Here is a 26856-nt window from a genome sequence, read left to right as displayed (position 1 = left end):
CATGAGGTTCCCTAAGATGGGGCCCTGGGTGAGCCCATGGACGGGATGCAGTGGAGTGGCCCTGCAGGTTAGCAGCCTCTCCCATGGAAAACTGGATGACCGTTCTGGGAGCAGTTCTGGGAAAAATCTCAGCCCGGGGCTCTAGGTCCAGGCTCTAAGCCGACAGGTTGGAGGACCAGTCTACCTTGTTCAGCTCCCCTGCCTCCCTGCTGTCATGGGGCCTGGCTGTGATGGAAAAGCCGGCGGGCCCAGCTCTGTCTCCCCCACGGGGGCACCTTGGCGATCCCACGTGAGGTGGCTATGGGAAGAAACATGACAGTTTATGAGAACCTCTCTGATGGCAGTGTTTTCCTGCGTGCTCATCAGGAACTGTCAGGGGAAGGGAGAGGTGGGGGAAGGGACCCCGTTCTACCCTGCTGTGGGGCAGCCCGACGAGACACAGCGTCTCCAGAAACCCCCACTCGAAGTGGCCACTCACGCTCAGCCCCCTAGACTGACGTCCGTGCCATCTGTCCCTCTCTGGACATCTTCCCTGACTCACCTTGTCTTTCTCCATCCTTCTTTGTGCCCAGAGGCAGACCTGGCCCAGCAGCATCACTGGGCTGTCTTGCCCACCAAGCTGCCAGTTGAATTTGGCCAACGGGAGGCCCCTGCAGGAGGTGGGTGGGCGGGGTCCTTGTTCCTCGGCTCTTTCCTCCCAGATCCTTCTCCCTCCATCTAAGCTCCTGGTGGGGGACATTCTGCTTCAGCGGCTGTTCTCTTGGTGTAGGTGAAACTCCCACTCCTTTGTCCCTCTCCCTCTGCTCCTCAGAGGAGCAATATCTCCCACCGGCCCCCACCCAGGGACCACCCAGGCCTTGTTGGGATCCCTTACCCTTGCCTGCATCTCTGTAAATAATTCTGCTCTTGAAGGCCACCCTGTACCCTTTGTGCCTGGACCATCTGTTTCCTGCGGGACCCTGCCTGACACGCCCTCCCCCTCCCCCACCCCATCCACTGTGGCCCCCGGTCAAATAGAGGCTTTCACACCCAGATGGAGTCTGAGCGGGCACTTCCTGTGCAGGTGGGTGCTGACACCGACTTCCCCCCAACGGGAGGCTGAACAAGCAGCTCTGGGGACCACTGCCTACAAACCATCCCAAATCACAGCGACTTTCAAAGCAACAGCTAGTTTGTTACCTTGCACCGTTTCCCGGACCAGGAATTCAAGCAGGTCAGGGCTGGGCAGTTCTAATGCTGTCAACTGCGTCTGCTGGGGTCGTGCAGTAGTGTTCAGTTAGGAACGGTCTGGTCTAGAAGGTCAAGGCGGCTTCACCCTTGTACAGCCTGTGGGGCACGCCGGAAGGCTGGGCCCCGCAAGACCCCCTCCCCTCCCTGTGCTCTCTGCAGGACCAGAGTCAGAGACAGGAAGGAGAGGCTGCCAGCTTCCGAAGGCATGGGCGTGGACTTGCACCACTTTCGCATATTCCATTTGGCAGAAAACGATGCTGGTTTCCGAGGGACGGAGCCCAAGCCCCCGTCTCTCAATGTGGGGGTGTCAAAGGATGTGGCTCCATCTTTAACTCACCCTCTCTGATTACCTTCTTCATTTGCTTCGAGTTAGGCTCACAACACCATCCTCTGGGGCCAGATTTGCCCCATAGATTGAGTTGGATAGATACACACGGGGTGTGTAGGGTTTTTTGTTTGTTTGTTTTTTAATTAAATGGTTTTCGGGGCACCTGGGGGGTTCAATTGCTTAAGTGTCTGACTTCAGCTCAGGTCATGATCTCAGGGTCCTGAGATCAAGCCCCACGTCGGGCACCCTGCTCAGCGGGGATCCTGCTTCTCCCTTTGCCCCTCCCCCGACCCATGCTCACACTCTCTCTCAAATAGATAGTTAAATGACTCTGGGCCTGGGTAGCTTCCCCATCTCAACACTGGCTTCCACTCCCCACTATCTGTCAGAAGCTCACACTCTGGTATCTGCCTGTCTTCTGGGACCCTTGACCTTGTGCTCCCCGAGGAGCCGATAGAAGGGACAGTTTACTCCAATGGGCTCATGCACTGGACACAGATACACCCAGATAGTCAATCTTTAATACAACTCCGCTATCCCAGCCTTGCTTCCGGAAGGTAATGCTGGCCCAGCATGTACAGACACCTTAGCTGATGATCCCCCCGAGACGGAGCCAGCATGGTATTGGGAAAAAGCCCTCTCTGTTTTTGTCACCGCACTGTCACTGTGTGACCTTGAACAGACCACCTGGCCACCTGGGGCTGCTGCTCCTGCCTCATGCAGGACAAAGGAAAGAGGATGGATTAGAGTCCTGAGTCTTGAGTCTGCATGGGCTTTGGATAGGTCACTTTGTTGCTCAGGCATTGGTTTCCTCCTCTGAAACCTGGGGTCACATTGAGCACACCACAGAGCTGTTGGGAGGATGGCACATGGTGCCAGGCACAGAGCACTGGTCCCATGCAGTCTGACATTCCGTGCCTTTCTGGAGCTTTCAGAGCCCAAGCCCCCTCACCCCCACCAGGCTGGGATCACTCACCTCAGTGTCCAGCGTAGGACCTGACACATAGTAGGTCCTCAGGAAACACTTGCTGAACTGAACTGACCCTTTGGCCAGTAAAGCAGGAGCAGGTAGAGTAAGGGCATATGCCCATTAACTGTGTACAGGGATGCTCTTAGCCTCGGCAGGCGGGAGAGCCAACCCGGAAAGGGTCCAGATATCTGTTAGCAAGAGGACACACACGGTGGGAAGCCGTGGAAGACTATTTGGTAGTGAGTGGACTCTGAGCACACACAGTAACAGCAGTGGGTCTCAGAAATATGCTGGGAGCCCAGAGCTTTCTCTAAAAGCTACATGCTGTATGATTCCCCTTCTATGAAACTCTAAAACAAGAAAAACATGATGTGAGAAAAAGTGGAAGGATGGTTGCCTCCAGGGGGCAAGGATTGACTGGGAGAAGAAGAAGGAACTTTCTGGAATGATGGTGATGTTCTACACTGTGAGAAGGGTTACAGAGTATGTGTTTGTCTTTGAGATTTGTGCATTTCATTGAACACAAATTCGAAACCTCAAAAAAGAGAATGGCAAATACTGAACTCTAATTGGTGATAGATGTGCTGAAGCATTTAGGGACAGAGGCTACTGACGTCTGCAGCTTTGCCTCAGAGGACGGGGAGAGGGGAGGAGAAGGGGCGGTCTATGAGAAAGCAAGCATGGCTAGGGGGCCGTCATGGAAGATAGGTAGCGGGCGCATGGGTGTTGGTTGTAAATTTGTTTATGATTTCCTGTATGGTGGGAAATGTTCATAGTCAAATATCAGGGGAATAAAGCATGAAGCTATAGGACCAAGCCGGGGAGTAGGACCCCAGTGGCTTGTGTAAGGTCACTCAATCTGTCACAGACGCTAAAACTGGTTTTCGGGAAGGTGAACGTAGTTATAAAGATGCCGTAGAAAGAGGATTGTATTTTCCAAGCTGGATCTGGACTGTGGGCATGCTGGCAAGCCCATTCACCCCCCTGAGCCTCTGTACTCCCTTCTGAAAAACGCAGGCAGCCCTGCCCAGAGGGGTGTCTCAGGGATTAAATGAGAACAAATGAGAACTCAGAAGTGTTGAACAAAGAGGACTTCCTAGGGAGTGGTGGGAAGCAACCGGCTTCTTCCCAAGCAAGACTAACGTGCCTCATTGGAACGTCAGCTTAAATGTGGTCTCCTGAGACAGGCCACCGAGGCACTGTGATCCCCACCCTTCTGTCCATACTCTCCTTTAATTGTCTGCACATGTCTTCATTGTCTGTGAATTCCAGCAGAAGAGGGACTCTGTGCTGTTCGTGGCCTCACCCGCTGCACCTAAAACAGCCCTGAACTCATAGTAGGGACACGCGTGTCTTTGCTGAGAGAAGGGATAAGGGAACATCTCTGGAAAAACCCTAGTGTGACCGTTCGAGGGCAGAATTCGGCCACCCAGCATTTGCCAGCGAGCACCACCTGCACAGGAGTACGGGAAGCGAGCAGGGAGGAGAGATCGGCCGTCTCCACCCCATTCACAGATGAGGAAATGGAGGCTCAGAGAGAAAGCACGTCAGCAGCCTCCACTGCCAGTTAGTGAGCAGAGATGGGCACCGGCTCTCAGGGCTCCCAGCACAGTGCTCTTTCTCTCTAGCAAGCCACTGGGTTGGAGCAGGCGGCTGCAGACGGACAGACAGGCTCTGCTGGGCCGGACTGCCTCCAAGTCCATGTGCTAATTACAGTGGGCAGGATCCGCCAGCCCAGCCGTGTTCGCAGGTGTGCTCCGCCTCTCATTCAGCAGGTGGGAGGCTGGCACGGGCAGCAGAGCGGCCACGTCCACAGCTCCACCGGTGGCTGATCATGTTGGCACAGGCCGGGCTGTCGGCAGTGTCTGCAGAGTGTGGACAGCTAGCAGACTGGCACAGCGAGGGCCCTCCCTGAGGACTGGCAGCCCTCCTGTTGGCAGTGGTCAGCCAGATGAGCACAGGCTGGCACCCGTGCTCATGACCGGCCCGCAGGTGTTCCCGCTGATCGGCAGCTGCCGCGGACTGTCAGCGGTGAGTCTGCGGGGGGGTCCTTGGATAAGCAGGTATGGGGTGGATTCGGCGCGACAGACAGAGAGGCACACTCAAGGTGTGTATCAGCTGCTGCGATTTATTGCGGTGAGTATCAGTTTTTATATGCATTGTACATGGAACATTGGCACAGGATCAAATATGATGTGTATCTTACTCAGAATAGCCTAACATTTGGTTACGTATTAGCTTAAAGTTAGCCTAAACAATAGCCATTCAACAGAACTGCGTAATGACCTTTTAGCCTGAGGTTATACTTGCTAGACATGCGGTTCTGACTAGTTTCCTATTGTCTATTTAGTCCCTTCAGTGGGTGCGCCGAACCTTGCTAACAGATATTGCTTAATTGTATCTTTGTTCCATTTTTCCCATTGTATATGATATTTATAATCTTGGTCAAATGATCCTACAGCAAGGTATTGATACATCCACCAACGCAATTGCCACCTTTCTTCGTCACTTAACACACACCATGGGGGTCGACTTCTCCTGAGTTGCTCCCATCTATTTAGGGAACTATATTTTACTTTCCTTCCCTTATGAGTAACCCACCGCGTGAGGCTTGAATCATATATTCCTGTGTAAGGAAGTAGTGCATCAGTGGGTTGCAATTTATAAGGACCTTTATACGTGCCAGGCGTCCACCATTTTCCCTCAATCTTTACTTGCAATGTGTGATTTTCCCCGACGTACTCTTAATCCTAAATGTTTATAATAATCTTCATCCTTATCGTGTTTACTTTTAGTCTCACTTTGTATGGATCTCTTATTCCTATTTCTTGTAAGTCTTCCTAGTTCTAACTTTTGTAAGGCGTCTAAAATTTCCCCAAAAGACCTCGAAGAATTCTTAAGCATAATGATTAAAGCTTGACCTAGATCAGAGTCTTTATTTGTAACAGTTCTGTTGTTTGAGAGCGATTGCCAAGAAACAATAAGCCTAAAGCAATGGTGATAAGAAACACCCAGGTGCTGAATGCGGCCCAGCAGGTCCCCAGGAGTGGAACACAGCTTCTTGGGAGCTTCTGCGACCCAATACCAGAGGGCTTAGCCACTTCAGGCACGTACCCCTGGACTAGCAGCCATTGAAGCGATTTGCTTGCCATGCTGCACAGTCGCTGGTGTGGGTGGGGCAGGCAGCCCCGGGGACGGCATGAGCACGGAGTGCTGAGCATAGCCATTGAGGTACATCATGGGGGTGTCACCGGCAGGGGCTGGGGGCCAGAGCTTCCCACACAGATACACAGACATGGGGAGCAGAGAGGACTCAGCTGATGCCCACACCCCAACACACACCCGAACCTCTGGCTCGTGGCACCCGAAAATCAAGTTGGAACCCTGCGAATGGGTCTGGGAAAATGGTCTGTTCTCTTTGTGCTAACGGCCTCTTTGCAAGTGCAGACTGGCTTGCCCCGGATCTGTTGCCCACCCTGCAATAGGGCAGCACCCTGGTGTTCCCACTAAGGGGTCTTTCTGACCCCGATGGGAACTGCCTCTCCCCTGCTCAAGGCCTTCAATGGCTCCCTATCCCCCCGCCCCAGAAAATCATATCAATGGTAATACCTACTCCGTAATATCCACCGTGCTAAGCATCTTACTGTTAGGTCCGTTATTAAACGAAACGAGACCGAGACAAAGTGAAAGTTATTTAAAGCTTTATTTTATGATAAGTATTAGAAGTTAGACTGATCCGCCAGGGGAACGAGATTGAGACAAGGTGAGAGTTATGCAAAGCTCTATTCTATGCTACGCATTAGAAGTCAGAATGACTGGCCAGGGCCGCCTCCGAAGAGAGCGACCCCTCCCAGCCTCACAGACTAACTTTTATAGAGCAAAAGCCTGGCCACACGTAGGTGGCCAATGACATTGTAACATTGCATAGTCATGTTAGGCCACACGCAGGTGGCCAATTGAATTACAATTTACCCTACAGTAGCTGTTTGAACTAACCTATTACTCTGATCAGAATTGGTGCTCAAGTTTGGCGCCCAGAAGGCTGGGTTTACATTCTTTGGTGGTTAGGGAGACGATATGTGTGCTTTTTACTGGTTGGATGTCTCCACCTGGCCCGACTCGTTCTTATATTCTGGGCTCTGTTATCAGGAACTGGCCGCCCTGGCCTTGTATTCTGGGGCTCTGTTATTAGGAACTGGCCGACCATATTTTACTGGTTTCCCAGAGTTGCTTCTAAATAAGTTTCTCGGTGGGGGTGGGGGGGGGAGGTCAGTTTAAGTTTTACTGCACAAACAACAAAATGGCTTTTAACCAAGATGGAGTCGCTCTGGCTAACTAGGTCCTTACACTTAGAACCAATAAGCTAATGCGTGATTGTAGCATTGACTCTATGCTAGCCACCTTTCAAGTACCTGGGAAAATTCAGTTCCTCCTCCAGCCGCCGATGAGGGGGCCCTACTGTTCATCCTCGGTTCATAAAAGAGACAACGGAGGCAGGAAGATGAGAAAGTACTTGGATGAGATTTGGACCTGGGGACTTGACTGCCGGCACCGAACCCCGACTCCATGTGTGTGAAGCATGACGCGCCCACCATCCTGCCTCCCCGCGGGGCTCTGAGTCTCTGTGCCGCCACCGCGGCCCGCAGAACCCACCCTGCACTCTGGCTCACTCTTCACCTGCCCCGCGCCTTCTGAGGGGCCGATGCCTGGCTGTCTCCAGGACTCAATGTCCTGCTTCTCTCGTCTGCCCTGCAGACTCTCCCCGTCCTCCGAGGCACAGCTCACTGCTCACCAGGCAGCCACGGTGGGCGAGCACGGGAGCTGCTGTTTCTCTCTCTGGTGCCCCTGCCCTTTCTGTGAGCCCCTTAAGGACAGAGCCCATGTCCGATGCCACCCTCTGTCCACAGGCCTGACCCCTGGGAGCTGCTGAATGAGCAAACAGGCCAATGAACAGATGAGGAGTGGAAGGCTGAGGGCAGGGGGGGAGGGGGCCTTCAGGGAGAGAGAAATGGGGCAAAGTCACTTTTCCGTCCTCCGTCCCCGCACCATCCTCCGGAACACAGCAGGGGAGGGCATGAGCTGTCCTGGGAAGGAGGCCATCCGCGTGACCCCGGAGCCCACCTCTGATGCTGTGGCTCTTTCCCAGGAGGCAGCGGGGAGCAGGCTATGACCCCCTGATAAGAACATCCCCAGTACCCCAGCCACACAGCACTCAGTGGGGACCCTTGCTCTCTGGGGTCTGGATTCCAAGTACCAAACGCATGAGTGCAGGAGGCTCCTCAAAGCCAAGGGTTTGGCTCCCCTGGCCCTGCCACCTGCTTCCTGTGGGACCCTAGGCGTGTCTCTCTCCCCATTGAACTCAGGTTAGCCTTCTATAAAGTAAGGAGTCTAGTTGGGCCAGTCGAGGGTCCCTCCTGCTCCCAGGGCACCAAGGGTCTGGCAGTTGAGAGCCACCTGGGAAAACAGCAAAGGGGCCCTCGTTGCGGGGAGGGTCCCAGGGGATGACGCCAGAGGGTTCCTCCTGTGGTCCCCAACCCCTGCATCCAACTGACCCAATGGGGCTCTTTTAAAAATGCAAAATCCAGATGCCACCCAAGACTCACAGAATTTGAACCTCCCGGGTGGGCTTTCAAAGAAATTGACATTTTCTAACCCTCCTCCCCTCCGGCCCGGTGATTTTGCTGTGCTCAGAATTTTGAGCATCTAACATGTACCCGGGTCCTCCCTGTCTGCCCTGCTTCTTGGCTGTTAGCCCCGTAGTGTGGGTTTCGGGATATGCACAGGGGGTTGGGGAGGGAGGTCTCGGAGCAGCCTGTGTCTGGCGGGGCTGGGAGGGCTCAGGTGGTTGGGCTCTGACCTGTGGCTTCACACCTGGCAGGTGGGGCTGGGAGACTGCACGGGCCTGGGTTGGTGTGATGGGTTGGTATGATGGTGTCTCCTGGCTTGGCATTTCTCAGAAACATACCCACCGCACACACGCACCCTCACTGACATCCTCCATCCCCCTGGGCAGGGCAGGGAACAGGGTGTTTAAACCGGACTTATGCTGTGGATGGAGGTAGGCATTGTTCCCGCACACACAAGTGCACACACACCATGAATTCACACACCGACACACAAGCCCTCCTGTTCTTTCCCAGACATTTAGAGCTACAGCGAACATTCTCACCATTACTCTGCTTTACACACATGCACACACACACGCACACACCCATCCTTGTATGCAGCAGAAACAGATTCATATACTCACCCCTGCGGACACACATACACACCCACGCCCCCAGACCACAGGCTATCTCATTCACCCCAGTGCTCACCTTCGTAAGCTGGCCTCCAGCAGCTCCAGGGACCCTGCGGCTCTGCCCACACTAGTTGCACACACACACACACACACACACACAAACTCGCATATGCACCTGCCCACATGTGGGCCCACAAAGCCAGCAGCCGCTCTCCTGCCTGCCATGCTCCCTGGCGCCCCAGCCCCCTGCCCGCCCCACCCCCCATCCCCGAGCTGCTGTCTGCCATCACACTGTAACCAGATGAGACACAGAGCAATTTATGACACCAGCTGTCTCTGTCAAAACCGGATCTGCCACACACACGGGGGAAGCTAATTACCCCCAGCCCGGCCCCACCAGAAGCCAGGACTCACAAGGGAGACAGAGTGGGACTGGAATTTGGCCATCCAGAGACCTAGGTGGCACTGGCCTTGGTGATGTCCCTCCCTTCTGTCCTTTGGAATCTGGCATCCTCCTCCCCCATGCCCCAGGGGGAGGTGGAGAGCAGGTAGACAGGGCTGAGTGGCCCTAGGTCACCATGGCAACTAAGAAGCCAGGAGCCCTGTGCCCCTGCCCTGCACAGCAGGCCATGGGGAGGCTGCCTCCTGGCCCCTCCTCCCTGAGCAGGTGGCCCTTTGCTTTGTGCCTCTGCCCACCTTTCTCTCTGCCTAGATCCCCTTCCCTTCCATGCCCCCCACCCAACACTCCGTCCGACTCTGCCTTCTGGATCACTTCCTATCTGGACTTTGGAATCAGACCCAGGTTCGAATCTCCGCTGCTCCATTTACCAGCTGGGCAGCCTGGACGAGTGGCAGCCCTTCCCTGGCCCCAGGTTTTGCACCTATAAAAACACTATTCATTTCTATAAAAACAGTGACCAAGAGTCCCCTGCATGCTAAACAGTGCTCTGAGAGAGTTGGGGTCCACTTGGAATGAGATGTAGTCCGAGGCCCCCTGAGCTAAGGTTCTGCTGGAGGAGTCAGAACCACCACCCGAAGAGGTGGTCTCGTTTCATCACTGTCACACGTGTTGTGTTCACAGCTGTGCTCCCGAGTGAGGTGCGGCTCTGTCAGTAAAAGGACGCTCACACGCTCCCTGGCCTGAGCTCTACTCCGTGGCAAACTTGATCTAAGTCAGCCCATTAGGAATGCCAGTTGAACCGCTGCCCCCTTTGCATGGGGAGCTAAGTGAGGTGGGAGGGGGCTTCTAGATGATGGTTTCGCGGTGGAAGTTTCTAGAATGCTCATCATCTCCCACGGTACTAGAAACGGAGCAGTAAATTCACGTTCTGTGAGATGCTTTCACATACATTCCTTCCTTTGAGTGTTTCTAACAACTCTGGGACACAAGTTCAGTTAACATCCCTCATTTTACAGATGAGGAAATGGGCTCAGGCCAGGCAGTGACAGTGCCCCCCGCAGAGCCGAGACCGGAGACTCATGCTGGGCGCAGCACTCCAGCTGGCGCGGCCACTTGCATGGTCCAATTAAATGTCCCTTCCCCTTCCCTCCCTCCCAACAACAGCCCTGCAGGGCTGTATGGTTCTTGCCCGACTTCCGGCAGGGGTGATGCCTGTAAGCTGCCCGTGCTGGGATTCGAACCCCAGCCGCCTGACTCTGAGAGCCCAGATGCTGTCCCCTCTCCCATGTCTAATCAGTTCATTAAAACCCTCCTTGTACCGCCCCCCTCTCGCTGCCCAGCCACAGAGACCTCAGCTGCTCCATTTCCAGGAGAGCAAATTCCTTCCCGGCTGGAGAGGAGCCTGGATAATGTAGGCAAGCAATTTAAACAGCTCCGGCAAAATACACCAGCGGTTTTCACTCCTGCCACTATTACACTTTCGGGCCGCGGCGGGATTGGCTCATAAGTGGGATATCAAGTTTATTACAGCTATTTCCAACCTGTAATTGGTTTTGTGGAACACAAAGAGAAGGAGGCTGGGGGTGGAGGAGGTGATTTTTCCCCCCTTTCTTTTTTTTTTTCCTCCTCTCTCTCTTCTGGATGATGGCACCCAGGAACGATGGTGTGTAGGTGGAGTTGGAGACATTTGTCTCAAATGAAAATCCCCGGCCTGCCCGGACGTTCCACTGGCTGGACTGTGTTGTTCGCCACGCGTTGATTCCTTCGCTGGAAAATCAACCCAGCCCGGCTTAGGCCAGATTTGCTGGTGGTGGCGGTGGTGGGGGGGGCGGGCAGCCAGGGCCTCGGGACAGGGTCCACCGCCTCGGGGTCTGTGGGCCCCTGTAAGCAAGGCCAGCGCGGGAGTAGCTGTGGTCTGCTCGCTGTTCTCAAAGGAGAGCATTTGGGCATTCAAAGTAGAAATGGTCCTCTGAGGTCACCCCACCCCATAGCTTCTCATTGAGCATTTAGGGAAACCGAGGCCCAGGGAGGGGAGCAGTGCAGAGGCCAGCCTGTGGGATGCAGAACCTGGGTCTCTACTTCCTCCATCCCTTCCAGGCTGGGACATCATGGTTGAGATGCTGTCGGTACGGGGGGTTGGGGTGGGGAGAGTCCTGCATTCTCCAACACTTACTCTGTGCTGCTACCTTTGCCGGAGTCTGCCCACCCCGACCAACTGCTCTGCTTTGGACCCAAGTAAAAACAAATAGTAACAGCTAATATGCATTGAATGCTTCCTTATAATTACCTGAGTTCCGGTTTGCAGACAGCACATGGCCAGCAGCACGGGAATGCCGGCTGTTCCGATTTCGATCGCTGTCACCGCCAACGGCTGTCGAGCCAGCCTCCAGGGGCGCCAAGCCTGTCACCGTGTGTGCTGTGTCCTCACATGAGCGCCTTACAGGGAGCTGTGAGGGCTCCCATTTTACAGATGAGAAGGCCGAGGCACAGGGACCTCTCCAAGGTCCCACGGCTTAACCCAGGAGTGGCAGAGCAGGCACCTGACTCTGCAGGGCTGTGTGAGCCCCAGGCTTCTGCGGTTGTCCCCACGTTGGGCATGCCCATCTCCTCGACCTCAGAATGGATACCCCACTGGGCTCTTTTCAACTAATTTGTGTGAAGGGCTCGGCTTCCCCCACTTCCTGCCCTCGTGACCTGGGCAGTTCACTCGCCTCTCTCTTGGCCTCGGTTGGCTTTATCTGCAAGACACAGGTGTGGGGACAGAGCGATGAACAGGACAGTTGAAGACCTTGCCCTCATAGAGGTTATGTTCGAGGAGTAGCTCATGTTCGAGGACCTATTTATGGATTCAGTAAAAACCTGTTGTGTGAGTGAATGAATGCACGGGCTCCTCTCCCTCTGGGGAGGGAGAACCCACACTTTCTCGGGCCTTGGCTTTCCAGGACAGCATCTCATCCGCTCCTGGCAGCCTCGCCATCCTCGGCGCGCCGTGATTTTTTGTCACGTGACTTCATGTCACTGTGGCACCAGGGGAGCATCTCGGAGCTCCTGGGACCAGCCTGCTTCCAGGTACTGGCTCAAAGCGTCCATCGGCTCCCTCCCTGTTGGGCTCTACTGACTTCGAGCCAGGCCCTGTGCCCCGCTCTCTACTCCCTCTCCTTCCACCAGCCCTCCAGTCCTCCCTTGCCAGGCGGGCCCCCTTCTTCCACTTATGGACATTCTACATCCTCTGGCTTTCCAGTAAGAGCTATTCTACCTTCCAGCTCCAGCCCTAGAGAGGGTGGCAAGGGACCCAGAGGAAGGGATGGCCAAGAAAACTGTTAATATGCATAGAAATAGTTGTCCCTACTGAGCGCTTCCCCACCCATCGGGTGCTGTTACAAACCTTATCTCATTTAATCCTCGAGAGAGGTTCAGAGGTGGGTCGCATTATATCCCACTTTACGGAGGAGAGAGGAGAGGCTTGGAGAAGTGAAGTGCACCAAATTACTTCGTAACAGAGTCAAGAACTCTCCTGGGGGTGGAGAAAATCAGCCTTGCGGCTTGCTTCAGAGTCTCTGCACCAGCCTGGGACTAAGCACTCTCAGAAGGGGCCCACCTCCACCTGGAGGCCTTCTGTGATCACCCCAACCCCCACAAGAATCTTTGCCTCCTCCGTGGTGTCAGATAATACTTGGCAAATATCTGCGGCTACAGCCAGGCTTTCCCTGGCTCTGGTCTCCCAGTGACCTACGGGTCTGGGCATCCCCACCAGGCTCAATCGTCAGGCCCACAATTTGGCTCCTCTTCTCCCGGGGACTTGCAGGTCTTAGATCTGGGGCAGTGTTTCCAGAATTCAAGAGAAGGTTTGGCTCACCATATCCACTGCCCCACAGCCTGTGACAGCCCTCCTCCCTCAACCCAGGGGCTGCCACCACCAAGAACTAGAGAATAACATCGTTGCAAATAGCCCCTCGCCCACGGGCCTGGGACCTTAGTGTGCATTCCAAGGCTATCCCTTTCTTTCCAGAACCCTCCCTGAGGCCCAGGGAGCAAGGGAGGGCTGAGAGCCAGCAGCTGGGCTCTCATAGCTGGGCAACCGAAGTGCCCGTCCTGGTCCTGGGTAACGGGAAGGAGTAATTTACTTCTAAGCTGACTGGGAGGCCCCAGACTCGGCCCCAGGAAAAAAGATGTAAATAAAACCAAAGGAAAACTAGGTGCGTCCTTGAAACTCCCCCCGTCCCTCAGCCGGAAACGGTGATTTACGACTCAGATCATGCCTCGGTGCTTTATCTGGGGTGTGCGGGTATGTGTGGACGTGTGGGGTGCAGCTGTATTTTCCTAGTAATAAAATCTTCGGTCCCGGCGAATAAATTTGAGGAGACAGTTTTACTGACAGATTTTTTTCTCCTTTGTATAATAAAAAAAATGGAGTGAAATTTGAGATTGGGACGATAAGGGCTGCCGCATTTTAGGAGATAAAAAAGCAGTTCCTGAAGGAGGCAAGGCTGCAAGTCACACGGGCAGGACGCCTTCCACTTTTACGACTCGGGGAGAACGTTCTTCAAGACTCCGCAGGCCTCCCGGTGTCCTCCTGCAAAGGAGCCGCCTGCTTGGGGGGCGGTGGGGACACCAAGAGCAGCTGCTCTGTCTTCAGCAACTGGGGGGTCCCGCCTGCCCGGCAGGGCTTGCGGGCTGGAGGGCAGCCCCACCATGGGAGCCAGAGCCTCACCAGGAACCCCCACACGTGCCCTCAGCTAAATCTCCTATCCTCCCTAAGCCACCGTTTCTTCCTCTGCAAAATGGGCAAGCTGCTGTTCATTGCACTCACTCCCCAGGGGCATAGGAGGTCCGCACAAAACGATGGCACCTTTCTCGTCTGGGGCCAGATAATTCTTCGGGGTGATCTTGCACCTTTTGGGATGGTGACGGCATTCCTGCTCTCTGCCCCCAGACGTCTGCACCAAACCGCCGTCCTGCCAGGCTGTGACACCAAAGATGTCACAAAGACAGGGCGTGGGCAAAATCATACCCCCATCCCCCCGCTGAAGGCCCTGGTTTGAAGGTACTTGCTCCTCTTCCTCCCTCGTCCCCCGGTCTTGGCATCCCCTCTCTGGGCAGCTGGGCTCGTGGTGCAGAGGAGGCGAGCTGAGAGCACACAGCCCCACAGGGGACACGAGTGAAGAGGACGAGCTGAAGAGAAGCCCAGAGGTGTCAGAGGGGCATGAGCTTAGGGAGGGGTAAGGAGAAACCATGCTGTGGGGAGTCAGTCCCACTGCTCATCTTCCCACACAGGGTCCTGGAGCTTATCACCCTTCTAACCCTGTCTCCGGGGTTCCCTGGGGCCCCCTTGGGACGGTTAGGGGCCTCTTCACTCCTTATGAGCTTGCAGACCGGGGTGGGGGGGTTGGGGAGAGGTGACACATACTGATGTGGGCCGGTGCCTGGCACATAGTTGGCGCTCAATAAATGCTCACCGGATTGCATCGAACCTGTGTCCCCTAAACCAGCCACCAAAAAAAGGCTACATAGGCCAGACAGATATGGTTCAAGTCAGCTTGGGTCCAGAGGTGCCCAGAGGAGCCGGGCTGCCCCCCGGGCCCCGTCCTCGAAGGCTGCAGATCTTTTCAGCATGCCCCGCCCCCACCGTAGCTGCACCCAGCGCCTTGGAGAAAGCCCCCCGGGCCACCGCCCTCCCAGCCGGCCCCCCTGCCTCCACCACCAGAGCTGCAGGGAGTTAATTCCACTTCTCCAGGCCCAGGCATGAGCCTCCTGGGTTGCAGGCTGTTAGCGTGGAGCCCAGCTGAGCCGCGAGAGGCGGCAAGCTCCGGGTCTATAATAGAGTTGCTGACGCAGGCGGAAAACTGTAGGGAAAACTGCAGCCGAGTAAACAGATAAATAATTGAAACAGTGACAACACATACCTTGCTGCTTTGTGGAGTAACACTTTCATTAGCTGCAGGCAGCGTGGGGCGTGGGGAGGCGGCGGGCGACCGTGAGCAGGAGCGCCGGACACTTGGGTCCGAGTTTTAATCAGCCGCAAACAGCTGGGTGCCGGAGCAGCCTTCGTCTTTCTGCGCAGGCTTTATCGTCACCTCTTAGGGTTCCCCTCCCCCCGGACTCCTCTGGGTTTCCGTGCTCATAGGGGCAGGGGGGGGACCTCCCGTCCTCCTTGCTGGCTTGTCCCCAGGACAGCCTTTGAGGATGAGGACGGTGACCCCCCGTGTGGTCCAGGGGGCTCTATCCCCAGGTCGCTGGCTTGAGTGCTCCCTAGTCTCCTCAAGGGCCCCCTGCCTCCAGACAGGCCTCACCCTAAATCATGTCCAAGGTGACCTCTACCGCATTGCCTTCAGGGGCAAGTGCACTCCCCTGCCTCCCAGGCCCTCCAGGAACTGGCAGCTCTTGGTTTCTCACCATTGTCTTTCTGCCCCTGGGCACTCCGAACACAATCTTCTTGCCTGGAGCGTACCTGCTCTTTCCTACCACAGGACCTTTGCTCCTGCTGTCTCCTCTCCGCTGCCTCCTGCACTCCCACCTTTTGCCAGGTTGCCTCCTGCTCTTCCTTCAGAAGGCAACTTAGACCTCGCTTCCTCCAGGAAGCCCTCTGTGACGACCCTATCCCCAGATGGGGGCTGCATTCTGGGCCTACCCCTGACAGAATTTCCCAGAAACTATTGCTGCTTCTGGGTCAGAAGCTCCTTCTGCTCCTTCCTGGCATAGGTCCTCAGGAAGTCACTTCCCTCCAGAGCCTCAGTTTACACATCAGTAGAGTTGGGATAACCTGGGAGGGTTCTAATGGAGGCAGTGACATGTCCCCTAGAGGTCTCCCCAGGGCACAGGGGTGCGGTCGGTCGTACTGGCCTCTGAGTCTCCCAGTGTCCCCCAACCCCCGTGCGTGCTTTCTGGAGCAGAGGGGAGGGGCTGGCTGAGCGCTCCCCGCAGCTGCCTCTGTGCTCTGTTGCAGGTGACAGACGGCGGCACCATCAAACAGAAGATCTTTACCTTTGATGCCATGTTCTCCACCAACTACTCGCACATGGAGAACTACCGCAAGAGAGAGGACCTGGTGTACCAGTCCACCGTGAGGTGAGGGGCCGGGCGCCGGGGGCCACTTCTCCAGCCCTTTCCCATCGTATGCCCTGTGATGCTCTTGGGAGTTCTCACGGTCATTCCCCCCAACCACGGGGCGGAGGGCTGTGCTGCAGAGGGGAACCCAGTGCCTTGAGGGGCCTCCCCTGGAAGGAGGAGCAGGGACGGGTTGAGTCGCAGCTCTGCCCCAGGCAGCAGACCCTCCACATTGCGTGCCCCACCCCCAGCCCCACAAAGCCAGCTTTTCCCACAGCCCTGCGAGGTGAGTTGCCCAAACCCAGTTTCCAAGCGGGGACACTGAGGTCCAGAGAGGTGAGAAGCGTGCCCCACGTCCTGCAGCCGCAGGGACAGAGCTGGGATGTCAGCCCGTTCTGCCTGGCTCAGCAGCGTGGACAACACGCTCTCCCGTCTCCGCGGGCCCCCGCCCAGCAAGGCAGCCAGACCCTAAACAGCTGGATCCGGGTCAGACGAGGCAGCAGGATGGGAGGAAAGAGTCCTCAGGGATGGAGACACTTGACACGTTTACCCCACCCCTTTTCTAGAAGACTCTAAGGTAGCCGCAGATCCCATTCCCGGCCCTCCTTGTGTGCTCTCTAAAAGGCCCCAATCCTGTTTTTGCCCTTGCCGCTCACGTGCCAGAGTGCGGCTCTCCTTCCGGGGACCTGCTGATCCCCTCCTCGGTCTTCAGAGCCCAGCTCAAGCATGCCCTCCCGTGAGACACCTTGTTTAGATGGCCTCTCGCCCTAGCAGAGCGACTGTCCCCCGAAGCCAGGTGGCTGCCGGCCCTCTAGTGCCGCCCCTCCATGAGACACGGAGTGGGGAGCCTCACTACATCCATGACAAGTAGCTTCACACGGGCACTGAACGTGCACAGTCTTGCACACAGACACACGTGTGTGCGTTTTTCCACGCGACACAGCTGAATGCTTTGTCTGGTGTCCAGACAAAAAGCAGCGGTCTGCAGGCTGGGCGTAGAGTAGGTACTCAGTGAAATTTGCACACTGATCCTGGGTATGCTCCTCAGCCCTTAGGACCCCAGGCCTCCCTGGATAAAATTAGAAAACTGGGTGGGAAGTTTGCACAGGGCTCGCCCAGCCCGGCGTAAGAAATCTGGCAGGTGATCCTTCCCTGCACACTTTGTAAGAGGGAAGGTGGTGCTCCCCTGGAGGACCTTTCTTTGTTCCCCTCCTCTCTGGGATTTGTGCCAGGAGCTGAGAACCAGCCCTTGTTGGGGGAATCTGGTGAGCATGTGGGCGCCAGGGGATGGGGGAAATGCAAGCAAACGGCCGCACAGATGCCTCGATTCATGTCCATGATTTCCCCTGTACCTGCTTCCAAAAAGGATTTGGGGCGCCTTAAAATATTAAAGCACACCTAAGACCAGCCAGTTACAATCAAGATGAAAACCTCATCTTGGGAAGCAGATAACTGTCCCGGGAGCCACAGATGGTTCTGGGGAGGTGAGCACTCAGATCCCCCCCCCCACTCCCCCACTGCTTCCCAGAACCCCACCACCTGCCTCCACCCCACCCCCACAGGGTTACCCTGGTCTCTGAGAAGCAACGCCCCCCCCCCCCCCCCCGCCAGCCTATGCCATCATCTCCCGCCCTCCACTGGAGTCCTTGGCCAGGAAGGAAGCCCTAGAGCCCCAGACCAGCCCTTCCCAGCCTCTCGTGCTCCGTGGAGCCCCCAGAGCCCAACCCTGGGACCCTCCCAGGAGATCTGGTTCAGAAAGAGCTCAGCCACTTCCTACTGAGTGACCTTGGATGAGGACCTCTCTTGGTGTCCATTTCTTGCCCTGCAAAGCAGACGTAATCGGATCGGTTTCTCACCATCATAGTGGGATTTAAAATGAGATTTCTGTTCCGGGAACCTGAGTTCCAATGCTGACCCCTCCATCTCCGTGCGTTAGTGTCACCAAGGCCTAGTAACTCTGTGCCTGAGTTGCCCCGATCTCTAGAAGGGAATGACAATAGTAGGCAGCTCCTGGCAGCCTTGTGAAGGTCCCCAGGTCAATTCACATTTAAGTGCTGCCACAGTCGCTGAGCAATGCATGTTTGCTGTTCTTACCCAGAAAACCCCCTCCTTCTTCCACCATAAAACACCCTCACCTTTTTCCAGATCGCGTAAAGGCCCCTTATGTGTCTTCTGGCTCTTCTCATCTTCATGAAAAGACCCTGTAAATGCACGCGCAGATGTTACTGTTTTCTCTAGCCCCGGTTTACAGCCAGGGTCAAAGTTGGACTCGCCCCCGGGATTCCCGGCTGGAATGACCCCGACTGCATCAGACCCCAGGCCAACTTGTCCTGGGCCTACACCATGCTGCCCTGCTCATCTTAAAACTGACGACACTGAGGTCCAGGCAGGGAGGGGGTTCGCCCAAGGGTCACACAGCCGTGCTGACTTGTGGCCGGTGCCCTTTCCTTTCCCAGCCTCCGCTCCAGGGGTGGGCTCCCGGTGCAGCGCGCACCGGAGCAGAGGAGCCTGGAGGAGGCCACGGCGGAAGGGAAGGAAGGAGTCTAATCGGATCAGGGAGAGCTGGCTAGCAAAAGGAGGCTGCGTCTCCAGGCTGCTGGGCCCCATTAGGGCTGGCGGCGGGGCGCGGAACTCCGCATTTACATATAAATGAAGATATTTACAAATTAATGCATCTCAACTAGAGAGAGTCCCAGCTCCACAGCTGTCTGAGCCGCTTCCTCCTCAGCTGGGGAAAGTAGGGGGAGAAGGAGGCTGAGATCACTAAGAACTGGCAGAGAGCAATTCTCAGGCAGCTGAAAGGAGCCCAGGGACTCCCAAAGCGTGTCTTCCCGCTGGTGGGGTTCCCAGAGGGATGGGCATGGCGGTGGGGGGGGTGATGGGACTTCTACCTCCTGGGGGGTGCAGGTGCGGCACCCCAGTTCATGACCTTGAGTGGGTCACTGCCTCTCCCAGTGCCCCAGAGGTCCCATCTATCCAATGTCTATAGAATGAACCTCAGAATCCAGAACTCCTAGTTTGGAGCTGACAGTAATTTCTTCCTTCAGAGGATATTTAACTGAGCACTTACTAGAAGCCTGGCATGGTGGAAGTTGTCTTGGGGGGATCCAGTGGGGAACACAAAAGACCTGGCATTAAACTTTCGTCGGGGAGGGGTGGGGGGGGGAGACAGTAAACAAAGAAAGCAAGACATAAGTAAAATTTGCAGTACACATTCCACAAAGGTGTGAATTCGGATGGCAGCTGTATAATGAGAGGCAAGCAGGGCACCGTTCCAGGGAAAGACCACTATGCTGGGGTGCTGGCCGCATGGTTAGGCAACCGTGGTAAGGACATGGGCTGGAAAGAGCCATCATGGTAAGGACAAGGGCTATGTGGCTGAGGACGGGCATCTCCAGAGCAGCCTCGGCCGATGGGAGATGTTGGGTGGATCTCCCGGCTGCTCTGCCCCCTGGGTGGGACTACTCAGATGGATGGCTACTGTGCCCTGGAGCTCCCCAGCGGGAGTGAGGCTGAGCGGCTCCCCCCAGGATCACCTCCGTGATGCACCCATGTTGGCTCCTCCCCTCCCCACTATACTTCAGTCCCTTTCCAGCTCCCTGGGGCGCCTTTGCAAATTAGCCACTGGCTCCTGAATCCTTGCCACAAAGTCTGCTGCTCTGGGGCCCCCCTGAGTGGGGAGGCATGATAGGGGTGACAGTTCCACCTGCTGACTTCCTGCGCATTGCTGTCCTCCACACCTGCCCGCCCATGCCTGTGCTTCAGCCCTCATGCACCTGTTCCACCAGGCCAAGAACGGGTCGAGCAGATGGATAGATCCCCCACAGAGGGGAAGATTTTGTGGGCAAAACTCATGAATCCTTGCAGAATGCAGCACATCCCACATCCCAAAGTCTTCTGCAGTCAGCCCCTTGTCCCATTCCATGTGTTCTGGATGTCCCGAGGAACACCAAGCTGGAGCCAGCAGGCTTCACTGGCCCTAATTTGGCAGCGAGGGAAGTCTACACTCAAAGAGTTGAGGGTGCTCCTGCCCCTCCCACACCTTGCCCACCTCTCTCTGCTGAGCGAGGCCCTACTCATCCATTCAGGTTCCGCTTGCTCGCCACCTCTTCCAGGAAGCCAGTCGTGACTGCCCAGACCAGATCAGATACCCCAGGGTACTTCCCCTCCATCCCCTCCATGCCCTGTCACTAGGTGTTCAAAGTCTGCAGTTCCCACTAGACTCGAAGCCCATGGACATGGGAACGGCTCTGATGTCTTCGTCACTGTCCCTCCAGCCCCACCCCACCCCCACAACATTGAAGATAATATGTAGATGCTTGCGGGGCGGATGAGTTAGCGGCGGAAGCTATGGTGTTCTCCCACCGGCTGGCTCTCCCTGCAGCTGGGTAAACGTAGGAGGGAGCGGTTTGCCTCCCTTCCCCCGCACCCCACGCGCCTTCTCCAACGTTTTCATCCTTCATTCATCACAAAGGAATTGAGCAATTGCTACATGTCAGGGACAGTGCTGGGGATAAAATGGAGAGCAAGACATAATCAGACCTGCTCTTGTGAGGTTTGCAGTGTAAGGGGTGAGGAGAGGCAGACTCTAAAAATATGTTTAAAAGAATAAGGAAAAATATTGACAGTTGGTGATAAGTGTGTGAAGGAACAAGGTAACATGACAGAGAATGACAAGAATAACAGAATGTGCAGCGGGAGGGTGGGGGGTGGCTGCAAGTTCTCTTACAGGACGTGACATCTCAGCAGCAATCTACAGGATGAAAAGAAGTCATTGGCAGGGTTGGGGTAGGGAGGGCATTCCAGGTAGAGGGCACAGCAAGTGCAAAGGTCCTGAGGTGAGAAAGCTTGGCATGGTCTAGGGGCTATTAGAGGGCCTGTGTGGCCAGAGTTTTGGGAGCAAGCTGGCATTTTGCCCTGTGTCCTGGAAGCTGCTGAAGGTCATGGTCTAATGTGATATATCTTGCAAAGCTCCCTCTGATTGCCCTGTGCAGGGTGGGTTGGAGGCGCCAGGAGCAGAAGACAGAGCTCTCCCCAGATGAGTCTGGGGAAGGAGACACAGGTCTCTTCCTTGGCCTTGGGACTTAGTTTCCAAGCCTGAGTAAGCTGGGAGAGGGAGTGGCCACAGTGTGGCGCCAGCAGGGGCCAGGAGGCAAAGGGGTGCCGGAGAGCCAGCTGTCCGTCCCGGGTCTGGTTGCCATGACCTATGAACATACGCGCTGTCCCCAGAAGCCCCGGCTGGAGGTGGAGAACAGCTGGGTGAGTGGGGAGGAGCCTGGGGCCTTTGCAGAGCACAGGAGAACACAGTTACGCCTCCCTAATTCATAATTATCAGGGGAAGGAGATGGGGGGGGGAAATCAAGTGAATGAAGGAAGAGCCTGGAGGACAGAGGGAGCAAACAGAAATGCCACTTCCTTTATTACTCCGAGACACACCCACTCACATATTCCCTTGATGGCCGTATTGACCATTGCTGCCTCCAAGGCCCAGAGCTGGGGTGGGGGATAGAGAGCGGGCACAGCACCCAGAGGTGGTCTGGGTGCAGCCCCAGCCTCTTCCTCCTCGGACCTTAAAGCCTTCCTTCCTTCCCCCACCCCTACGTGCCCAGAAGCTCCTCCCAGGCTCCGCTCTAGCTCTTCCATTTCAGTAACCCCAGACCCTACTCCGCGGGTAGACAGGAACAATAAATATTTGCGGAATGAAGGGAGAGAAAGCGGAGATAAAACATGGAGATAAATAGCTAACAATTCGAATAATAAAGTGATAGCTGTCCTAGGAAAGACTTCGATATAATGCAGTGATGGATCAGAGCTGGAGAGAGCTGGGAAATCACAGAGAAGGTGGCGTCTGAAGTGGCCCTAGAAGCATAAGAAGGTTTCAGAAAAGGAGGCACAGGGGGCAGATACTCTAGGCGGAGGGCACTGCGCGGGCAGAGGTGTGGAGGGAGGGAGGCTCTGGAAGGAGTGGCAGGACCCCTCTAAGTAGGCAGACAGACAGAACCCGTGAAGCACAAGTTCCCTAGAATCTGTTTGAGGGAACACTGTGCTGGTTTTTATTTATTTTTAAGATCTACTTATGTATTTTATTTTATTAATTTATTTTTTAAAAAGATTCCTTTTATTCATTTGACAGAGAGAGATCACAAGTAGGCAGAGAGGCAGGCAGAGAGAGAGGAGGAAGCAGGCTCCCAGCTGAGCAGAGAGGCCGATTCGGGGCTCAATCCCAGGACCCTGAGATCATGACCTGAGTCGAAATCAAGAGCCAGGCACTTCACCAACGGAGCCACCCAGGCACCCTTGTGCTGGTTTTTAAGTAGACGCATTCACTGTTGTGTCCAAAGAGGCTTGCTTCCCTCTCAAAAGTCACCGGGCCCTCCTGCAGGCTCATTTGTGAAGGTGCAGGGCAAACTCCTTCGGTCCTAGTACAAAGACAAGTGCCCTCGGACCCTGGTTGGTTTCAATCTGAATTACATAGCTCCCTTGTCTTCCTGCACGTTATCAGGAGCCGTGCATCCTTTTCCTCTGAAATACGCACAGCACGTGCTGTTTGCACAGACATGTCCGTTCGCGTGTTCGGGCATGTGCCAGGTGATGCCCAGTTCTTGACCCGCTGGAGACCCCCCTCCTCTCTCGAACCCAGTAAGCCTCTGGGAATGTGAAAGAGCCAGAGTGACATTATAAGGACAACCTTGAGCCTTTTCCTGAAGATTATTCAGAACAGATTATGCCTCTTAGTCTCATGTGAATTGAACTCCCCAAGTGGGAGTGGGTCCTGGTCTCAAAACCAGGGATGATTTTAGGAGCGAGGCTGCAGTTCTCCTTCCGGCCACTAGGGGAACGTCCCGCCCCGGAGCTCCCCTCTCCGCCTGGTCAGCAAGTTGCAACAAATTGTCCTTGGCAGGCGTGGGGGTGGGGGGGGGGCTTACCCCCTAGGTCAGTCCCCGGACCACCTGCATTAGGATCACCTTGGCAGTGGCTTAAAAAAGATCAAGTCCTGAGTCCACCAAGATGAATTTTGATTCAAGGAGTCTGGAGGGGGCCTGGGGCATCAGTCTTTTAAAAAAGTCCTGCAGTTAAAGTTGATCCGATCACGCAGCGCCTTCTGCCTGCTCCGAAGTGCTGACTGGGGCCAAATAATTCAGATAATTCTAGTTGCTGCTGGCCGCTGGAGGCCAACAGGCGATTTTCCTAAGGCCCCCGAGGCCACACTCGTTTGGGTTGAAGATGACAAAATAGTTGACCAGCTAGTGACCTCCCAGTCCAGAGTGACCTCCCAGTCCAGAGTGACCTCCCAGGCACCAACCAGTTCCCGAGCCTGACTCACCCCCCTCCCCATGCCCCGCTGGCACAGTTTATGGGGGACAGAGAACAGCTGGTGTGCACGGGGGCCTATGCTGAGCTTCTCGGAAAATGAAGCCTTGACTAGGGAACAAAGGGGCCCAGGTGCAAAGGGCTCTTCCTCCAGCCCCCTGGCATTTTCCCCAAACGCAGAGTGGCTCTCTGAGCCAGAGTCCCACTGGGCCCAACCCCAGGCCGCTGCACCTGCGGGATAGCCCAGAGCACCAGTCGGAGGAGGAGGAGTTACTGGACCTGCCCGTGTCCGGCGCTGGGCCTGTCTCTCAGGACAGGGACCCTCCCTATTTCACCTCTCAGTCCTCAGTGCCTGGCCCAGGGCCCAGCACGGAAGCCCGGGGCCTCAGTAAGGGCTTGTGGAATCAGTCGACTGGCAGGTCATCCAAATGTGGACTTACCATTTCAGACAGTCAGCGGAACTGTTTCCGACCCATCATCTGGTTTCACCCTCACAACCATCCCATGGAGCACCATCTCAGATGCATGGAATCCTGTTGTATAGCTGATGACACAGAAGAACAGAGAGGTGCAGTCACCAGTCCGAGGTCACACAGCATGCCCGTGGGGAACCCTGGGTTCACACACCAAGCGAGACTGCGTCTCTGGGCCTCTGGAAGCAGGTTTGTTCCAGGCCCAGGGCCAAGCACTAGAGACTCGGGTAACTTACTAAGGACATATGACCTTGTGTGTCCATCCCAACACACACATGACGGATGTGTGCACGCGCTTGCTCGTGCACACACACACACACACACACACACACACTGGATCTGTAGCCCAAGGCGCTTGGTGCCTTTGGGTAGGAAGCTGCCAGAGTCAGTCTCCATGTTAAAACTAGCTACTGCCCCGCTGTTCCCGGCCCCTGGATGCCCTGGCCAGGGGGACTGAGCAGGGCCCAGTCCAGTCCCAGCTCTAGAAGTGGGACTCCAGGAGCTGCCCCAGCTGCTTAGCTGGCGGCATCAGTCCCCTTGACAGGCTGACGTGCTTCCACAGCCCTGAGTGGGATGCGCCCCCGCCCCTCACCCCTACCTGCCCCCTCCCCAGCCACCTCCCCCCGCAGTCACTCCGTGCATCACACCTCTGCTCTTCCTGCGCCAGTGGCCATTGTCCACTCACACAGACGCCGCCACTGCCCACACTCAGGCCCCAGCGGCCCAGACCAGCAGGGCGCACTCGCCACAGACCGGTCCTGAGCTCCCACCTCCCCGGGGCCCTCACTTCCCACCCGAGGATGTCGATGTTGTTCTCCTCTTGTTCTCTGACTTCAGTCTTTCCTTTTGCTTCTGTGGTTTCCCTCTTAGCACGACCTTCCTCTCTTCTTTCTTTCCCCTTCTGGTCTGGCACTTCCTGTGTGGGGGTTTTGTCCTCTTACTCTGTGCATGCACACACACACACACACACACACACACACACACACACACGATGCCTTGCCTCCCCTCCCCCTGCACATACCTTCCATCTCTTGGGATGGAGACCCGCAGTGGTCCCAGAATCTCCATGACAGCAGGGACCCCAGATTCCAAGGCCCAGAGGCCTCGGGAGCTTCAGGTGGGTCCCCATTCCACACTGGCCACACTGGGAGGGGTTAGGGGTCAGGAGCACTTCTCCACGGTTGGGTCTTTGATGCAGGGGACAGAGTTGAGTTGCTCTGTTGAGTTGGCACCTCCCACAGAGCTCTGTCCTTCCCCCACCGTCCCCATTCTCTGTTCCCCTGCCCCCATGAGGAGGCCACTGGGGCTCCCAGAATGTGCCCTTCTCTCAAAGGTCTCCCCGCCCCCCACCGGGGAGGAAAGTGCTTGCAAAGCTGTCTGCTGCCCTCTGGTGATGCACTGCGGTATTGCATCTGGGGGGTCCCCGGCCAGTACACCTCGCCCCCTCCTACCCCACCCTCTCCAATCACAAGGATGGGTCTTGTCCCTTAAGCATGGGGTACCTTCCTTTTTGCATCTCTAGGGCATCAATACCCAGCACAGAATGTCAGTAGAGATTAGTTAAATTAATGATCTGACAAGTTATCCAAATGCGGAATTACTACTTCAATCGGTCAGCAAAACTCTCTCCCATCCATCATTTGCTTAAACCCTAATGACAAACCTATAGAGTGCAGATCTCAGACCCTATTTGTGGGTATTAAGTTCAGCCCAGAGAGGGGAATAACCCAAGAGCTGGGAGAGCTTCCCCCTGACACAGAAATTTCCTCCCTTGGGGGTTTCCCCAGTGAATGGAACTGAGCCCCTTGCTGATGGAATGGGTGCCCCTGGGGTAACCCTCTCCTCCTCTGGGGAACAAGTTGCCTATTACCAAGGGCCTCCGGGAGACAGTGTCTTCACCCACTGTCAACCACAGGGAACTGCAAACTCGAGTCAGACCTGGGATGCAGAGGGGAGGTAGCTGTAGGGCCGTGTCCCAGGCACCGAGCTGCCTTTCAGCCACCTAAGCTAGGGCTGACCGTACTGATTCATCTGCCATTTAAAGTGTTTCCTTTTAGCTGTGGACATCAGGAAACAGAGTGAATAAAGGAGGTAGGGTCCCTGGGCTATGTCTGCAACACAGGGAGAGGCTGAAGGAAGGGCCTCTCTGGGGTCTGGAGTACAGAGGAAGCCACCCGGCAGAGGCCAGGGAATGAGCATTCTGGCAGGGGAGGAAAGCAAGGGGGTGGGAAGTGATGAATCCTGCAAGGAGTGTGAAGGAGGTGAGGTAGGAGCAGGCCTCTTGAACTTGATTGCACACAGGCGTTGCTTGTTCAAATTCAGTGGTGGGGCTGGGGAACCCGTGATCCTGTGTTTTCGATCATCTCCCTAGAGACGCCGGTGTTATGGTCCACACACCCTATTACGAACGCCCAGGGGAGCTTTGCACATTCCCGACGCCCAGGCTGAGCCCTGACGGTTACATCAGAACCTCGTGGGTGAGAGGGTGGCGTCACAAGCATCCGTTTTGCAAAGCCCCCCAAGGTGATTCCCACAGGCAGGTGAGTTTGAGAACCACTGCCATAGAACCCTGTGGGTCATCAGAGTTTGAATTGTATTCTCAAAGTGATGAGGAGTCATTGAGGTTGATCCTGTTTCTGTTTTGGGGTTGTGAGATCGGCCTCAGCTACCAGGGAGGACATAGGGGCGGAGGCAGAAAGCACTTGTCACTGGGGAGCTGAGGAGGTGTTGGGGTGTGCTGGCCAGGCCAGAGGGGCTGGGATGCGAGGAGGGTCTGGAGGCAGAGCTGGCAGGACTCACCGATGGGCTGCAGGTGGAGGCCATGGGAGAGAGAGGAGTTGCCAGTGGCCTCCAGGGCCG

At 55.8% G+C, this 26856-nt stretch overlaps 1 protein-coding gene across 1 annotated transcript in view; it reads left to right on the top strand.

Annotated features, from left to right (window-relative positions):
- Positions 1–26856, top strand: part of IGSF21 (immunoglobin superfamily member 21) — a 234600-nt gene that overhangs the window by 140271 nt on the left and 67473 nt on the right. The window contains exon 3 of the mRNA XM_047728755.1: positions 16113–16234. Within this exon, the coding sequence (XP_047584711.1) occupies positions 16113–16234 (122 nt within the window). The remainder of the gene's footprint in view (positions 1–16112; positions 16235–26856) is intronic.

Source organism: Lutra lutra, chromosome 4 (assembly GCF_902655055.1).
Source record: "Lutra lutra chromosome 4, mLutLut1.2, whole genome shotgun sequence".
Taxonomy (NCBI): domain Eukaryota; kingdom Metazoa; phylum Chordata; class Mammalia; order Carnivora; family Mustelidae; genus Lutra; species Lutra lutra.
This window is presented reverse-complemented; position numbering and strand designations above follow the sequence as displayed.